This window comes from Phyllostomus discolor, chromosome X (genome assembly GCF_004126475.2).
Source record: "Phyllostomus discolor isolate MPI-MPIP mPhyDis1 chromosome X, mPhyDis1.pri.v3, whole genome shotgun sequence".
Lineage (NCBI taxonomy): Eukaryota > Metazoa > Chordata > Mammalia > Chiroptera > Phyllostomidae > Phyllostomus > Phyllostomus discolor.
This window is the reverse complement of record NC_050198.1, coordinates 36,327,866-36,347,789: the sequence shown is the minus strand read 5'-3', so window position 1 is coordinate 36,347,789 and position 19,924 is coordinate 36,327,866. Positions and strand designations below refer to the sequence as shown.

The window sequence follows — 19,924 nt, the reverse complement described above, 5'->3', positions numbered from 1 at the left end:
AGCAGAAATAAAAAATAAAGAAAAGGCAAAGATGAAAGAAGTGTATTTGTATAAAAGGAAGAGAAGAAAAGAAAGTATTTAGCATAGGTAGAAACACAAATTCCTTTGAGGGAAAGATAGAGATAGTAAAGAGCATTTTTTGTACCACTAGAATAAGCTTCTCTAAGATAGTGAGTGAGATAGGATAGTGTGTTTCTCTAGGATAGGATCTGGTTATAATTCAACTCTGTATCTCTAGCCTCCAGAATGGGTATACCTGACCAGGTTAAATGTGTGTTGTTGAACCAAGCTCTCTGAATAGTTTCCTGGCTATCCTAACATAAATGACTAGTTTCACCCGAGAGGTGAGAACACATCCTTTAGCTTTTGTGCTCCTAAATGAAAACAAGCCAATGAGATGAAACACATATCTGGTACCTAGTAGGTATTTGATACATGTTATATCCTTACTTTCTCTCTATGTTGGGAGAAGCCTTCAAATATCTCTTATTATCAATTAGTTACATTTATGACACCTAACAAAGCTCAATCCTGTGGTAAAGTAGTCTCTTAGATCTAGTGAAGGTTTCAAGACATCTATGTAGAAGAAACTTGAGGGTAGTAATAAGGTTGAGTGGAAAGGACCTGGCTAGTGCAGTCACCTCCATACATTGATTGCACGTCATTCACTAAAAAAAAAAAAATTAAGCATGCATCTCAATATATGTGTGTCTGCATATGTGTATATGATATAGATGTACTAGTATATTAAAATTTTATGCATTATAAAAATAAACATGTAAGGTGCAAGAAACTACAAATGTGAATTTTGATACTTTCTTCTTAAGCTCCAGTTGTTTTGTGCGCCTCCCTCACCCAAGGAGTAAGCATACCATTTTGAAGACCACTGGGCTAATGGTCTTAGCTTAGTTTGAAACTTGTAAAACACTTTTAAAGTTTATTGTTTATTTAGTGTGGCTCTGGTGGACTGATAGATAATGTCCCCCATAATGGGGGAATTCAAAGCATCTTCTCTTGGTGCTACCACTGTCTTGATATTAGTAAAGCCTCACACAGGGAATTTTATTTTCCCATTTCTTTGTCTGTTCAGCTCTCTCTCTACCTATACAGGAATTGATAACCATATTTTAACCTCCTCAAAAGATCTCAAAAACAAGATTTTTATGAATACTTATCATTACCAAAATTAACCACTAGTCAATGATGGTATTTTCATTCAAAAGAGCAGAATCTCAGCAACTTGATAGTTAGTATGTTGCTTTCCAGTGTCGTATATTTGGTGATGGAATGACCACAAGGTACTGAATTTCAAAGGTCAAAAACTCTTAGGAAGTTTATATATATAAACTTCCTATTTATCATATATATATATGATAAATCACTCCAGCCCCCTCCTTTCTGAGATCTATCAGACTGTTCCTTGTGTCCATGCCTCTAGTCTTATTTTATCCATCAGTTTATTTGTTCATTAGATTCCATATATAAGTGAGATCACATGGCATTTCTCTTTCAGGTATCTCTCTCTCTCTCCATATATATATATATATATATATATATATATATATATATACACACATACACACACACACACACACACACACACACATATACACATATATATATGTATACACACACACACACATCTCCATATATATACATATACATATACATATTCTGAAATCTGGTTCCAAGTCATTTCCACCCTCATCTCTCTCCCTCCTTTGGTCATTGTAGTCATGCTAAACTTTTTTCAGCTCCTCATTGACATGAATTTTAGTCCTCAAACCATCCTAATTTCTCTCCTCTAATTATACTCCAATTTCTCAACATCCTTCCTAAGGTATAACATCCAAAACTGATTGGAATGCTACAGATACGGTGAAGTGAAATATCTTGAAACACTTCAAGAAGCCATATATTTTTCTTTGATCATTCCCAATTACAAACTAGAGGACATAGTTCCATCTGGGAGATGAGTGCTTGGGGGATAGTGGTAAAAGGGAGACTTACTTTATACCTTTCTGAATGCTGACCTTTTCTAAAAAATTAAACAAAAGGAAAGATCAAGCATATGTACTCTTGCCTGGACACATTTTCAAGTTTGCTCATCAAATTATTTGTTGCAAGACAACTACTATCTACCATTGTGTTAGGTTCTCTGGATATGCACAAAGAGAAATAAGATACAGTCTTGTCCTTGAGGAATTTACAATTCGATTAGGAAGAATGCCCATATACTTGTGATACAGGTGAGTAAAAAAGTAAACTGGAGGGTGATAGATGCTAAATGAAGAGTGACACAGGGGAAATGGCAATATTTCAAAGACTTTTACCTTCAGGGAAGAAAAAAGGTACATTGTTAGGAAAGGCAGGACCTAAGTTTGGCTAAGTATATTAGGCTAGAAGCATTCTCAACTTGTCCACCAAAGTATTCTAATGACATAGAAGAATAAGAGAATAAAAGCACTTTCCTTGAAAATCCCAAGCCTCAGTAAGCTTAATAACATTTTTGAAGTTGTGTTTTATCTTAAAATGTAATTCAAATTTTACATTTTTCTCTTTAATGAAAACATATTTTTAAAATATACAACATTTGAAATTACTTACTCTCAAATAACATATAAGTTCCAGGAAGATATATAGTATTTCACTCAAGGATATACAGACCACAGTTTGAAAAGCATGTGCTAAACAAAAGAGTGCCACTGTACATTCTTAAACATTGAAAAGACATGATAAATCTCTTCCAGTCCTTCCTAACCCTCTCCTCTCTGAGATCTATCAGACTGTTCCATATATACATGACTCTGGTCCATTTTGTTCACTAGTTTATTTGCTCATTAGATTCCACATATAAGTGAGATCATATGGTATTTGTCTTTCTCTGACTGGATTATTTCACTTAGCATAATAGTCTCCAGGTTCATCCATGCTTTTGCAAACAATTGTGGTGAAGGCTGGGGGGAGTTGGGTGGAGGAGGATAAAGGGGAGAAAATGGGGGACAGCTGTAATAGTGCCAAAAATAAAAAAAAAAATAAATGAACAAGCAAAACAGAAACAGAAAAAAAAGACATAATAAAAAACAGTGTTTATGAAAGATTATGCTTGAAGTTGTGTGCCAGAATAATTGAAGGAGGTGAAAAGAGATAGGAGACAGGACAACTCGAAAAGGGAAAAGATGAATGAAGGTGAAGCCCAGGAAAGGGCCGCAATGATGCTCACCTGATCCAGCATTTTTGCCATCTCCTCCAATGAGTGGGACTGTAATGGCTGCAGGGCTCCCATCTGCAGGCAAAGTAGTAGTATACACCATAGGCAGAGACTGCACCACTACTGGGATGGTTTTCAGGCCTCCCATTTTGTTTGGCAGACTGACTGAGGGAATGGTGTGAATCACATGCAAAATCTGCTGGCCACAGGTGCCCTGAGAGGAGGCCAGAATGGAGCCTGGAGTCAGAACGGTAGGGATGTTTGCTAAAGTGCCTGTGTCAGATGTTGACGTGGACACTACAGGAGTCTGAGGAGCAGGCTGTGGCTTGGGAGGACGTACTGGAGCTTGCAGCATGCTGGCAGGCTGGAGAGGAGCCTTGGGTTTGTGAAAGGAGAGGTCTACTGGTTCCACCTGGGGCATGTTGAAATCATTAGCCAGAAGTTCTTCTGGGGGCTCAATCTTGATGTCACTAAACAGTGCTGGGTTCTCCATGGGGTTGGCAGCCAGAATTGGTAGAGATGTCATGTTACCTCTGTCTGCTGTCTTTGGGGGATCTCTGATCTGAACAGAGCCAGTGACCTAAAATAAATTAAGAAACAAATGAGAGATGCAAAACAGTCAGTGCTAGTGCCCTGAACAAGAGACATATAAGCAATGAAAGGAAGAAATCTCCACTCTCTTCTCATGGACAGAATATATATGGAGTTGAAACAAATGAGGCAGGAGTACACTAAAGAGAGAAAAGGAAGAAAAACTTTACTGAGCATCAGAACTAAACACTGTATCAGGCAACTGGTATAAATTGTTTTGTTTGATCTTTGCAATACTTCTGCAAGATTAATTCAAGTCAAAACTTTCTATGTATCCACTATGAATACTGTGCTAAGCCCAGTGAAGACACACATGAATAAGGTATAGCCACAAAGTGCATACTAATATACTAACTATAATAATATAATATTATGTGAGTAGTCTATAAATCATAACATAATAAGTGATGCAGCAGACATACAAAAGAAGTGTTTTAGAATAACAAAATTTGATGATTTATTCTGTCTAGGATCACAGAAGACTTCAAGAAGGAACTGAATTTTAGATTGGTCTGAAAGAATTGATGGGAGGTCTCTAGGCAGAGAATGGGTAAGAAAGACATTCTGTCTGCAGAGACTTAACACACAATATGCTTAGGAAATATTGATGCAGTACAGTCAGCTGTGTTTTAAGTCACTTTATTGTTATTTTATTACAGTTGTTTCAGTTTTTCTGCATTTGCCCTCCTCCACCCATCCTACCTCCCCACTCCTACAGTCAATTCTCACACTGTTGTCCATGTCCATGGGTCATTCATACATATTCTTTGTCTATTCCCTTCCCCTTCTTTCCAACACTGTCCCCACAGCAAATATAAGGATTATAAGAAAATACTATGAACAATTATATGCCAACAAATTAACAATCTGGAAGAAATGGATAAATTCCTAGGAACTTCACCAGTCTGCATTCCCACCAACAGTGCACTAGGGTTACCTTTTCTCCATAACCTTGCCAACACTCGTTTGTTGATTTGTTTATGATAGCCATTCTGACCAGCGTAAAATGGTATCTCATTGTGGTTTTAATTAGCATCTCTCTGATGGCTAGTGATGCTGATCATCCTTTAATATGTCTCTGGGCCCTCTGTATGTCCTCCTTGGAGAAGTGTCTGTTCAGGTCCTTTGCCCATTTTTTTAATTGGATTGTTTGTCTTCCTGGAGCGCAGTCACTCACATGACTCCACTCACATATTTTGCAGATCAAACCCTTGTCTGAGGTATCATTGGCAAGTATATTTTGCCATATGGTTGGTTCCATTTTCATTCTGCTGATGTTTTCTTTAACCATGCAGGAGTTGTTTTTTTGTTTTGTTTTATTTTGTTTTGATGCAGCTCCACTTGTTTATCCTTTTGTTTATGTCCCTTGCTCTAGGGGACATATCGGTGAAAATATTGCTGCATGGCATAGCTGAGATTTTCCTGCCTGTGTTCTCCTCTAGGACTTTTATGGTGTTGTGACTTATATTTAACTCTTTTATCCATCTTGAGTTTATTTTTGTGTATGATGTAAGTTGGTGGTCAAGTTTCATTTATTTTTGCATGAGGATGTCCAGATCTCCCAACACCATTTGTTGAAAAGCCTATTTTTACTCCATTTTATGCCTCTGCCCCATGTCAAATATTAATTGACCATAAAGACAGGCTCATTTCTGAGCTCTCTATTCTATTCCATTGATCTATGTGTCTATTCTTATACCAGTACCAGACTATTTTGATTACAGTAGCCTTGTAATATAGTGTGACGTCAGGTATTGTGACCCCTCCTACTTCGTTATTCTTTCTCAAAATTCCTGATGCTATTCAGGGTCATTTATGGTTCCATATAAATTTTTGAAATGTTTCTTCTATATCTGTGAAATACGTCTTTGGTATTTAATAGGGATTGCATTGAATCTAGAAACTGTTCTGGGTAGTATAGACATTTTGATGATGTTAATTCTTCTAATACATGAACATGGTACATGCTTCCATTTGTTTGTGTCTTCCTTAATTCCTTTCTTCAGTGCTGTGTAGTTTTCTGAGTACAAGTCTTTTACCTCCTTGGTTAGGTTTATTCCTAGTTATTTTTCTTGTTGCTATAGGAAATGGGATTTTTTTCCTGATTTCTGTTTCTGATATTTCATTGTTGATGTACAAAAATGCCTTCGATTTCTGAATATTGATTTTGATATTGTTTTAATTTTCTTAAATTTGAGACATGTTTTGTAGCCTGTACTGTATGTTATTCCCAGTGCACTTAAAAAAGAATGTGTGTACTGTTTCAGAATGAAATATTAAAAAATTACCTATTCCATGCATCTTGTCCAATGTGTGATATAAGATCATTGTTCATTGTTGATTTTCTATATGGATGATCTATCCATTGATGTCAATGGAGTGTTAAAGCCCTCCACTATTATTATAATACTTTCACCCCCCTCTTTATATCTGTCAATATATGCTTAAAATATTTAAGTGCTTCTACATCAGGTACATAGATGTTTACAAGAGTTATATCCTCTTGTTGTATTGATCCCTTTATCATTATATGATGCCCTTCTTTGTCTATTGTTATAGCCTTTACTTTGAAGTCTATTTTGTCTGACAGAAGTATTGCTTCTCCAGATTTGTTTTCATTTTCTTTTGAATGAAATATATCTTTCCATCCCTTTACCTGATAAAGAGGCACAAAGAAGACAAACACATGGAGACACAGAGAAGAAAGTGATGTGAAGGTACAGGCAGATATTGGGGTTCTCATGCCACAAGTCAAAGAACAACCGCATCCACCAGTAGTTGGAAGAGGGAAGGAACAGATTCATCCCCAGATCCTCAAGAGAGTTTATGGCATTAACACCTTGATTTTGGACTTCTCCTCTAGAACTGTAAGATAATAGATTTCAGTTGTTTCAAGCTACTCAAATTGTGGTAATTTGTTGCAGTAGCCCTAGGAAAATAATACCACACATCAAGCCCTAATTCTCCAGATTGTTTAAGACAAAATAATATAGGTATTTTTTATTTTTATGTGAGCTAATTTTTTAAAAGTAGATAACTAATATTTTAAAAGTAGATAACTAATAGTAGATAAAAAGTAGACAAAAATTGTGAAAGTGATACTTAACTAATTAAAGTTTGGGAAACATAGAATACCACTGTGTGAAAAGAAGAAATATTTACATGAAACAGTTGACAATTAGAGAACATGTAATAAGCAGAGCCACATGAGTGACTGATACAGATAATTAAGCATTAAAAGAGCTCATGTGTACTAGAGATTAGTGAGAGTTGGTGCTATAAGTGAAAATTTTATGGAAGAAATGAAATTGGAATTTGGACTCTAAGGAAAGTGTGAGATTTGGTAAATTAGACAGACTGATTGAAGCACATGTCAGGCAGAAAGAACAGCATGGGAAAAGGTATCACTAAGAACATTTTAGAAATGAATGACCCAAGTATTTAATATTATAGAGATATTGTTAATTTCTTGGTTGTAATAGTGTTGGTATAGTTATGTAGGAGAAAGTCATCGGTTGTAGGTAATGCATGCTGAATTATTTAGGGGTGAATTTCTCAATGCAAATTACTTTTAAAAGTAAGGAATGAAAGAGAGAAAGGGAAAGAGAGAATGAGACTGTAAAAATATATATCAAAATATATATTAAGAATAATACATTGGAAGAGGGAGGGCATGTGTATTAAAACATGAACCCTAAAGCTGCTCATACACTTGGTCCCAAAAATTGTACTTTCAGGAAATAATCAGAAAATAGGAACAAAGGGCAGAGGACAACCAAGTGCTCATTCACTGTATGGTATGGTGATATAAGAATTCAAAGAAGGGGGAGCAGCATATGTGTACTAAGCTAGAGAGCCATCCAACAATCCAACCTCATGATGTAAACAAATCACATGGACCAAACCAGGAAGCTTCTAGTTAGTAGAATGTTATCAGCATTGTATTGCTATAGAATACAAGCTATGGGTCTTTGTCCCCTGGGGCATGGCGAGTGTTCTGTGGCCGTGGACCACAAGCACCTGTGTTTTACTAAAACCAAAGTATCTTGGAAATGGCAAGAAACAAAAACAATTGTTTTCATCTACTATCCAGAATTTCTACATGTTGAACCAATTTAAAAGTGTTTCAAATTCTGGAAAATTAGCAAATGTAAACAACACATCAAAAAACATTTTGGAACTGTATATAGGTATATAGAGATTTAAAAATAAGGTAGCTATGCATACTTGACAACATTTCACTGAGTATTTTTACTTTTTACGTACATTTTATTGATTATGCTATTACAGTTGTTCCATTTTTCTCCCCTTTATTCCCCTCCATCCTGCACCCCCTCCCAGCAGCATTCTCCCCACCCCTTAGTTCATGTCCATGGGTTGTACATATGAGTTCTTTGGCCTCTCCATTTCCTATACCATTCTTAACCTCCTCCTGTCTATTTTGTACCTACCATTTATGCTTCTTATTCCCTGTACCTTTTCCCCCATTCTCCCCTACCCCACTGATAACTCTCCATGTGATCTCCATTTTTGTGATTCTGTTCCTATCTAATTGTTTGCTTATTTTGTTTGTTTTTTTTTAGTTTAAGTTGTTGATATTTGTGAGTTTGTAGTCATTTTACTGTTCATATTTTTGATCAGCTTCTTTTTCTTAGATAAGACCCTTTAACATTTCATATAATAAGGGCTTAGTGATGATGAACTCCTTTAACTTGACCACATCTGAGAAGCACTTTATCTCCCCTTCCATTCTAAATGATAGCTTTGCTGGATAGAGTCATCTTGGATGTAGAACTTTGCCTTTTGTAACTTTGAATACTTCTTTCCAGCCCCTTCTTGCCTGCAAGGTTTCTTTTGAGGAATCAGCTGATAGTCTTATGGGAACTCCTTTGTAGGTAACTGTCTTCTTTTGTCTTGCTACTTTTTCAGATTCCCTCCTTATCTTTCTTCCTGGGTAATGTAATTATGATATGCCTTGCAGTGTGCTTCCTTGGGTCCAACTCTCTGGGGACTCTCTGAGCTTCCTGGACTTCCTGGACGTCTATTTCCTTTGCCAGATTGGGGAAATTCTCCATTATTTTCTTCAAATAAGTTTTCAATTTCTTGCCGTTCCTCTTCTCCTTCTGGCATCCCTATGATTTGGATGTTTGAACATTTAAAGTTGTCCTGAGAAGCCCTGCCTGGGTAGCTCAGTTGCTTAGACCATTGTTCCGATATGCCAAGGTTGCAGGTTCGATCCCCAGTCAGGGCACATATGAGAATCAATCAATGAATGTCTCTCTCTTCCTTCCTCTCTCCTCTAAAATTAATAAATAAATAATTTTAAAAATAATAAATAAATAAAGTTGTCCTGGAGGTTCACAAGCCTCTCCTCATTTTTTTTTAAATTCTTGTTTCTTTATTCTGTTCCTATTGAATGTTTATTTCTTCCTTCTGTTCTAAATAATTGATTTGAGTTCCAGTTTCGTTCCCTTCACTGTTGGTTTCCTGTACACTTTTCTTCATTTCACTTTATATTGCTTTCACTTTTTCTTCTATTTTGCAACCATACTCAGCCATTTCTTTCAGTATCATGATTACCAGTGTTTTGAACTCTGCATCTGATAGGTTAGCTATCTCTTCATTGCTTAGTTGTTTTTCTATAGTTGTAATCTGTTTTCTCATTTGGGCCATATTTATTTGTCTCAGCACACCTGTTCCATTCTAAGGGGTATTCGCCAGGGTGGGGCAACTTAGATTGCTGTGTTGTGATAGTGTATGTGGAGGAGGGGTCAGAAAGGAAACAATGTGACTTGGTGGACTCTCTGCAGGCATTCAGTCACTTTCCCTGCTACCTATAAGCAATATGGGCCCTTCTAGTGCTGGTTCCCAGGTAGGTGGACTTGTACATGTTCTAGGACCTCATGGGAATCTCCCACAAACTCCCCTATGAGACTGGAAGTTTCTCCCACCTTCACAACCCCACAGGATTTTACAGCCAGAGGCTTTGAGGCTTTCTTTTTCCATGCTGGAACCCTGGGTTGCTCGGTCTATATTGCTCTCCAGTTGTTCATCTTGGTTTATCCACATGCAAATGTGGGACTTCCAGCCACTGCCTCAGTCGCCATCAACGATCCTTTCATTGGCCTCAACGATATGATCTACATATTCCAGTAAGATTCTACTCTTGGCAAGTTCAAAGACACAGTCAAGGCTGAGAATGGGAAGCTTGTCATCAATAGAAAGTCCATCTCCAAATTCCAGGAGCAAGACCCCACCAAGACCAAATGAGGTGATGCTATTGCTGACTGTTGTGATGTTTTTATTGCCTTGGAGAAGGCTGGGGCTCACTTGAAGGGTGGAGCCAGCAGGGTCATCATCTATGACCCTTCTGTGGATGCCCCGATGTTTGTGATGGGTGTGAACCATTACAAGTATGACAACTCCATGAAGATTGTCAGCAATGCCTCCTGCACCACCAACTGCTTGACTCCCCCGCCCCGGCCAAGGTCATCCATGACAACTTTGGTATCGTGGAGGGACTCATGACCACAGTCCACACCATCACTGCCACCCAGAACACCATCCCTGCTTCTACTGGCACTGCCAAAGCTGTAGGTCAGGTCATCCTTGAGCTGCATGGGAAGCTCACTGGCATGGCCTTCCATGTTCCCACCCCCAATGAGTTGGTTGTGGATCTGACTTGTCACCTGGAGAAAGCTGCCAAATACAATAACATCAAGAAGGTAGTGAAGGAGGCAGCACAGGGCCCTGTCAAGGGCATCCTGGGCTGTACGGATGACCAGGCTGTCTCCTGTGACTTTAACAGTGACACCCACTCCTCCACCTTCGATGCTGGGGCTTGGCCGCACTGTGATTGTCCTCACTGACCACTTTGTTAAGCTCATTTCCTGGTATGACAATGAATTTGTCTACAGCAACAGGGTGGTAGACCTTATGGTCCACATGGCCTCCAAGGAGTAAGAGCCCCTGGACCATCAGCCCCAGTGACAGGAAGAGAGGCCCTCAGCTGCTGGGGAGTCCTTGCCCCAAATCGATCTCCCAACACACTGAGAATATTTTGACCTCCAGTTTCCATCCTAGACCGCCTGAAGAGGGTAGGGGGCTTAGGGAGCCTTACCTTGTCAGGCACCATCAATAACATTCACTGTACCCCCACAAAAGAATACTTATCTGTGATGGTTAATTTTACATGTCAACTTGGCTAGGCCACAGTTCCAAGATATTTGATCAAATGTTATTCTGAGTGTTTCAGTGAAGGTATATTTTGGGGTAACATTAATATTTAAAGCATCAGACTTTGAGTAAAGCAGATGATGCTTCATATTATGGGTTGGCTCCATCCAATCACTTGAAGGCCTTAATAAATAAAGATTGACCTCTTTTAAGCAAGAAAAAATTCTTCCAGCAGACTGCCCTTGAATTGAAACTACAACTTTGCTTTGGTTTTCCAGCCTACCCATTAGATTTTTTAAAAAGATTTTATTTATTTTTAGAGAGAGGGGACGGGAGGGAGAAAAAGAGGGAGAAAAAAATTGATGCACAAGAGAAACATTAATTGGTTGCCACTCACCTGCCCCCACCCAGGAACCTGGCCCACAACCCAGGCATGTGCCCTGACCGAGAATCAGACAGGCAACCTTTTTGGTTCACAGGAGGATGTTCAACACACTGAGCTATGCCAATCAGGCCCCCCACCACCCATTAGATTTTGGATTCACCAGGACTCTACAGTCATGTGAGCCAATTCCTTACAATCTGTCTTTTTCCCTTCAGGTAAATATGCAATAAATGATAGATGACAGATTGATGATAGATGATAGATAGATAGATAGATGATAGAATTTTGTTTTAAATATACAGATATACATCTATAGCTCTCTATCAAGAGAGGGAAATATTGAAATATACACATTCTGTTGGCTCTGCTTTTTTAAGAACACTGACAAATACACTATCCAACAGAGTTATTGTGAAGATTAAATAAGACAATGCATTTAATCTTCAGAGTGCCTGAAATATGAAACAGTGCCAGATACATGATTGCTATTCTATACCAAGCCCTTATTGACTTGATCCCAGAGGTTGTTTCTTTTAGGCCAGATCTACTATTTGAATCTGAAACCCAAGCATTCATGTACTTTTTGGAAACCTCCCTTTCTTTACCCTTCCTCAATCCTCAACATGTTGTTAGAAAGAAAAATGACCTTCAGCTCAATAATGATTATGAGGTACTCAACACTGTTATAGTACAATATTAGTATCTCTTTTTCCTGATAACTGACCTGTTTGAATACATGCATGGAGCCACCTTCTGAATTAAGTTGGACTTCCAAGTTGTTTATGAGTTGATCCATATCTGGAAAAAAGACAAGAGAAAGACAATTTTAAAATAAGATCTAACCCACTATCCACACATACAATATGCCATTTATCCTTGGTCATACTTGTTCGTGTGGTTTTTTTTAAGATTTTATTTATTTATTTTTAAAGGTAGAGAGAAAGAGAGGGAGAGATTCATCAATGCATTGTTGCTTCTCACTCACCCCCTACTGGGGACCAGGCCCACAACCCAGGCATGTGCCCTGATGGGGAATCAAATCAGTGACCTTTTGGTTCACAGGCTGGAGCTCAATCCACTGAGCCACACCAGCCAGGGCTCTTTGTGTTTTTATGAACATTATTTCTCAGGACTTACTAGATACTGAGAAGTCAGTATTTTGACAACATCCTAATTTATATATTCTGATCATCAAGATAGCCCTGACTTTCCCCCAATAATATAAGCTGCCCTCTCCCCTCAAATTCTATATGCATGTTAATCTGTTTCTTCCAACCGCTCCAACCCACCCTATGTGCACAGAAATGTCAACATAGCTACATAGTTTCCAGAAGGCTCCCCATCCTGGCCTAGCTCTCATTCTAGGGAATCCCATGCTACTTTATGGATATTCACCCTAATGAACTTGTTTATACATCAGCATCAATTCTCTCTAAAGAAATATTTGTCTCCCTCTGTTAAATATACAAGCCAGGTGGAGTTGATATAAGCAGTCTTTTATTTCCTTGTTAGACAGCTTTTCCTCCTATGGAAAAAAGACATTTGGTGGCCTAATTCAGCTGCCCTGAACCATCACACAATCATTCCCACAAGAAGCACATACCAGCATCTGTTTAACCAGATTTCCTTTGCTCTATTTACAGTCTAAACTCACTATAGAGGAAAACACAAGGCAAGTCAATCCAAGCTTGCTTATGATTTAATTGTTCAGATTTCAGATCATGCTAAATGTCTCCAAGTCAATTACAATTAGTTTCCTCATTATGACCTAGTTGCATTTCAAAACATTGTCCATAAATCAGTTAATTGCTTTAGACATCAAATACATTTACCTATATAAATGTCCATTTACAAGTCGCTTCACAATAGTCATTAAGACCTAATGCATTTAATATACAACAAATTCACAATTAGCAGGAATATAAAATTATAATACAACCACAAAAAAATAAAAGATAACCCCCCCAAAATTCCTTTATTTATTGAAATTCAGGAATGGAGGAAACCTGTCTTAAAAAAAAAGATATTTATTTATTTATTTATAGAGATGGGAAGGGAGAAAGAGATCTCACACCACTGGAGGTGGATCCAGAAAGAAAAAAACAGTGGTAAATACTAGAGGCTACTCAGATGAAATCCACTGTGGTCTTCCCCATGATTACTGATATTTTCTTCCCTGCATAGCTTTTTAACATTCATTTCTTGTCAAGCAAGTTTGTGCATATTGTCACCAGATTTTATACTATAATTTATTTCTCTCCTTTCTCATAATAGCCTTAATCTTCATATACCCTTATTAATACTGGTTCATTTGCTGTTGATAGTGGGATTGCTGGGGGAAGATATTTTTGCAAGGGTGGGTTTGTTCCCTGGGCTTTGTGGATTTGTTCAGGCAGCACCTACACAACAGCATACCAGATAGGGTGGGAGGAGTGACCCTCAGTCAACCAGCTGTAAGGAATGACCCACCAAAAAATGACCCAACAACAATCAAAGCCAAATTACATCCAGAGACCCAACATAAACAGCATAAAGAGCATCAAGTTCAGGAGATCAAGGGGACTGTACCACTGAATCTCACAGGTCTCCTACCACAGAAGTTCACACCACAAACTCGGAAAGTCAAAACAGGTCAATTTAAGAAGCAGAAGCAAAAAAGAAGAGTCTCACAAATAATGGCAAGACAAAGAAACAACCTCCAAATGAAAGGAGAGGAAAAATCCTCAGAAAGAATGCTAAAAGAAATACAGGCAAGTTGACTATCAGATACTGAGTTCAAAACAATAGTTATAAGGAAGCTCAATGAGCTCAGTAAGAATCACCAAAAACTACAGGGAAATTACAAGGAACTTACTGTGAATTACAGGAGCATGAAAAAAGACATAGAAACTATCGATAAGAGCCAAGAGGAAATGAAGAATACAATTTCTGAACTGAAGAACACAGTAGCAGGAATCGAAAACAGGCTAGAAGAATCAGAGGTTCAAATCAGCGAGCCAGACAACAAGGTAAGAAAAAAAAAAAAACAGCAAGAACAGGAAAAAAGATTAAAAAAAGAATGAAGGGAGGGTTAAGAGAACTGCAAAACCACATGAAACATAATAATATCCTTATAATAGGGATACCAGAAAAAGAAGAGCAGCAAGGATAAAAAACCTGTTCAAAAAAGTAATGATGGAAAACTTCCCTAACTTAATGACAGAAAAAGTCACACAAATCCAGGGAGCACAGAGGGTCCCAATTCAAGAGGAACCCAAAGAGGTCTACTCCAAGACACATCATAATAAAAATGGCAAAATTCCAAGACAGAGAATCTTAAATGTAGCAAGGGAGAAACAGGGAGTACATACAAGGGAGCCCTGATAAGGCTAGTGCTAGCAGCTGACTTCTCAACAGAAACACTATAAGCCAGAGGGAATGGCAAGAAATATTCTGAGTAATGAAAAGGAAAGGCCTGCAACCAAGACTACCCAGCAAGACTCCCAATTACAACCGAAGGTGAAATAAGGAACTTCCCAAACAGAAGAAGGCTGAAACAATACATCTCCATCAACCAACTTTGCAACATATGTTAAGGGGACTGCTTTAACAAGAATAAGAAAAAGTGTGTGTGAGAGAGAGAGGGACACACGTACAAAGGAGTAGAATAGCAATGAATAAGTACCTATCAATAATAACCTTAAATGTAAATGGATTAAATGCTCCAATCAAAAGACATAGGATAGTTGGATGGATAAGAAAAGATAACCTGAACATATGCTGCCTACAAGAGACCCACCTCAGGACAAAAGACCTACACAGGCTGAAAGTGAAGGGTTGGAAAAATATTCCAAAAAATGGACAAGGAAAAAAGCCGGAGTAGCAATACTTACATCATACAAAATAGACTTCAAAACAAAGGCCATAAAAAGAGACACAAAAGGACACTTCATAACATTCAAGGGAAGAATCCATCAAAAAGACATAAACATTGTAAACATACAGGTACCAAACATAGCACCCAAATATAATAGGAAAATTTTGCAGGACTTCAACAAAGATATAGAGAGGAACACACTTATAGTAGAGGATTTTAACACCCCACTGTCAAAACAGATAGATCTTCCAAACAAATATCAACAAGGATATTGTGGCATTGAACAATGCCCTAGATCAAATGGACTTAACTGACTATATATATATATATATATATATATATCCTTTCATCCTAAAAAAAAGTACATAGAACATTTTCAAAGACAGACAACATGATAGGACACAAAACAAGCCTCAATAAATTCAAGAAAATTGAAATCATATCAAGCATTATCTTGGACCACAGGGCCTGAAACAAGAAACAAACCTCAAGGAAAAAACTCAAAAACACTCAAATTCATGAAGATTGAATAGCATGCTATTAAACAATAAATGGGTTAATAATGAGATCAAGGAAGGGATCAAAAAGTTTCTAGAAACAAATGAAAATGAACACACAACAGTTTAAAACTATGGGACCCAGTAAATGCAGTCCTGAGAGGGATGTTCATTAGAGATACAGGCCTACCTAAAAAAGATAGAAACATTTCAAATAAAAAAACTTAATCATACATCTACAAGAACTGGAGGAACAACAACATAAAAAGCCCAGAGCAAGTAGAAGGAAGGAAATAACCCAGATCAGAGCAGAATTAAACAATACAGAGACTAAAAGAACAATTCTAAGAATCAATAAATCCAGGATCTGGTTCTTTGAAAAGATGAACAAAATCGACAAGCCTTTAAGCAGACTCATTAAGAAAAAAAAGAGAGAGGACCCAAATAAACACAATCAGAAATAAAAGAGGAGACTACATCTGATGCCACAGAAATACAAAGGCTTGTAGGAAATTACTACAAAAAGCTATATGCTGAGACATTTGAAAACCTGGGTGAAATGAACAAATTCCTAGAAAATACAATCTTCCAAAACTGAATGAAGAAGTGGAAAGCCTGAACAGACCAATAACAGGTGACAAAATCAAAGCAGTAATCAAATGACTCCTGGCACACAAAAGCCCTGAACTGGATGGTTTCACAGGAGAATTTTACAAAACATTTAAGGAATGTTTCTGTAGACATTCCTTACCCCTATACTTCTCAGACTATTCCAAAAAATCCAAGAAGAGGGAAGACTCCCAAACTCTGTTTATGAAGCCAGCATCATCCTAATCCCAAAACCACATGAAGACACAGACAGAAAGAAAACAACAAGTCACTATTGCTGATGAACATAGATGCTAAAATCCTCAACAAACTATTGGCAAACTGTACCCAGCATTTCATTAAAATGTCATACACCATGATCAAATGGGATTCATCCCAGGGATGCAAGGATGGTACAATATTTGTGAATCAATAAATGTAATACATTACATAAATAAAAGACCAAAATCACATGATCATATCAATAGATACAGAAAAAGCATTTGAATAGGTATAGCAACCATTTATGATAAAAACAGACAAAAAGGGCAGAAGCATAAAATGGAATAAAAACAGCCTCTTCAACAAATGGTGTTGGGAGATCTGGCCAGCAACATGCAAAAAAATGAAACATGATCACCAACATACACCATACAAAAAAATAAACTTAAGATGGATAAAAGACTTCTATATAAGTTGTGACACCATAAAAGTCCTAGAGGAGAACATAGGCAGGAAAATCTCAGATGTTCCACACAGCAGTATTTTCACCAATATGTCCATTAGAGCAAGGGACATAAGGAAAAAATAAACAAATCAGACTTCATCAAAATAAAATCTTCTTCATGGTAAAGAAAACAGCATTAAAATGAAAAGAGAGCCAACTGTTTGAGAAAATATATTTGCAAGTGATTCCTCAGACAAGGGTTTGATCTCCAAAATATATAAAGAACACACAAGACTCCACTCCAAGAAGACAAACAACCCAATTAAAAAATGAGCAAAGAACCTGAACAGACACTTCTTCAATTACGGCCCAGAGACATATGAAGGATATTCATCACAACTAGCCATCAGAGAGACGCAAATTAAAACCACAATGAGATACCACTTCATATTAGTCAGAATGGCCATCATAAACAAACAAGTGCTGGTGACGTTGTGGAGAAAAGGGAACCCTAGTGCACTGTTGGTTGGAATCCAGACTGGTGAAGCCACTGTGGAAAACAGTATGGAATTTCCTCAGAAAACTAAAAATGGAACTCCCTTTTGACCCAGCAATTCCACTGCTAGGATTATACCCTAAGAATCCTGAAGCACTAATTCAAAAGAACCTATGCACCCCAATGTTCATAGTAGCACTATTTACAATAGCCAAGTGCTGAAAACAGCCTAAGTGCCCAACAGTAAATGAATGGATCAAAAAACTGTGGTGCATTTACATGATGGAATACAACACAGCAGAAAGAAAGGAGCTCCTACCCTTTGCAACAGCATGGATGGAACTAGAGAGCATTATGCTAAGTGAAATAAGCCAGGCAGTTAAAGACAAATATCATATAATCTCACCTACAAGGGGAACCTAATCAACAAAACAAACAAGCAAGCAAAAGAGAACCAGAGACACTGAAATAAAGAACAATCTGACAGTAACCACAGGGGAGGGGAGGAAGGGAATAACGCACCAAAGAAGGGAAAGGGTCATCAAGGAACATGTATAAAGGACCCATGGACAAGGATAAAGGGGAGGGAGCATTGAATGTGGGAGGTAGGGGTGGGTAGGGGAGAGTAATGGCGGGAAATGGGGACAACTATAATTGCACAACAATTTTAAAAAAGGAAAAAAAAAGATTCCTAATAAACAGACAACTTTCATTGCCTCTGGTGAGGCAAAATAGGTGGCTATTGGACAGGAATCGGAAGGAGACTCTTCATTTTATATATTTTTGTATATTCTGAATTTTTAGCAATGTTGAATTTAACAATTCAGGGAAAACAAAACACACTTGTGTGTTCTATGGTCTGTAGGTTAATTGTACCTCTGGACTAAATTAAGGTGGTGGCAAGTAGAATAAAAAGAAAGTAACTAATGCCAGATACAAATGGGAAAAAACAACAGCCCTTGGCTACTAAATAATAAGGAAACATTTTGAGTATGGAATATAAGAACCACAATAGCTATATTTCCACACTGCTTACTAGACTTTCATATATTCTTCTAAGTGCTTATTAAATTAACAAATTTATTTCTTTACTATAACTCTATGAGGTAATTTCTACTATTTTTCTCAATTCATGGATAAGAAAAGCCAAGTGTAGAGTTTAAATAATTTTAGCAAGTTTATGATGATGGTAAGTTGCAGAACCAGGGAAGTGAAAAATAAAAGTCTTGAATGAGGGGTGGGGAAAGAGTCTAGGGGTAATGATATATTCTATTTTAGAGATAATAAGATTGAAGTTACATCAAAATGGCAAAATGCTATTTATTTGATACCTGGATTGGTATCAAATATATGAATTTGGCTCTGGAGTTAGGTTATAGCTCCTTAATCTAAATTGTTTAATAATCTCAGAGTTTGGTTTGCCCATACTACATCTATTTTGTCTAAATGTACAGTTAATATCTTTAAGTTTATTGCACAAAGCACCTAGTATGTTACAGACATTTAAATCCAGCTTCCTGTCCCACTAATCTACCTTCCTCTTCTCCAAACACACAAGCAACATTTAATAAAATAAGTTACTCAGCCCTGGCTGGTGTGGCTCATTGGACTGAGTGCCAGCCTGTGAACAAAAGGATCACCAGTTCGATTCCCAGTCAGGGCACATGCCTGGATTGCAGGCCAGGTTTCCAATAGGGAGCACCCAAGAAGCAACCATACATTGATGTTTCCCTCTCTTCTTCCCTCCCTTCCCCTCTCTCTAAAAATAAATAAATAAAGTCTTTTAAAAAATCAGTTACTAAAAGTAATGAAAATGATGAGAGCCTCCACTTACAAAATGTGTATGAGAAGTCAGGCCCTGGGTCCAATGTGTTTTCCTTACATTATTTATAATAACAAATTAACATACCATTTTAGGGGTAAGGAAACTGAGGCTAGATAATAAAGCTGAGTTGGGGATAATAAGTATATCAGAAACCCAACTTCAGATATAAAACCCAAGTTGAAAACATTACAAGAAAATCAAGAAGTAAATCAAACAAGGTCTCACATTGTCTTTGGTAAGCTATTAAGCCCAATATAACAATGTAACTGAATCTCATTCTATTTAGTAATGAGATGCCAGTTGTACTGGATGATCATCTACATCAATTAACCCTCATTTAACCCTCATTAGCCCTAAAACCTATCAAGTTTTCCCTCATTGACAAAAACATGAGATTTTGAAGCTACATCTTAGAAGATCTTCTTTAAAATATGTACCCAGTGTTTAAAACTGGGTAAGTACTTTGAAGATACAATCATAGTACATGTCCTCAAGCACCTTTTATGTCTAAAAAAGGGGGGATAGGAGCTTAGATATGTGTACAAATTATGGTAATAGTGTAGATTCCAGAAAATGCAGGCAAAGTGAAGTGGAAACGCAAGATTTTATCCCTATATGCAAGAATCAGGAGT

At 37.5% G+C, this 19,924-nt stretch overlaps 1 protein-coding gene across 1 annotated transcript in view; it reads right to left on the bottom strand.

Annotated features, from left to right (window-relative positions):
- Positions 1–19,924, bottom strand: part of KLF8 (Kruppel like factor 8) — a 104,984-nt gene that overhangs the window by 20,694 nt on the left and 64,366 nt on the right. Inside the window, exons 2-3 of the mRNA XM_028522909.2 lie at positions 12,088–12,161; positions 3,224–3,791 (exon numbers count right to left, since the gene is read on the bottom strand). Of these exons, the coding sequence (XP_028378710.1) occupies positions 3,224–3,791; positions 12,088–12,159 (640 nt within the window). The 5' untranslated portion in view covers positions 12,160–12,161. The remainder of the gene's footprint in view (positions 1–3,223; positions 3,792–12,087; positions 12,162–19,924) is intronic.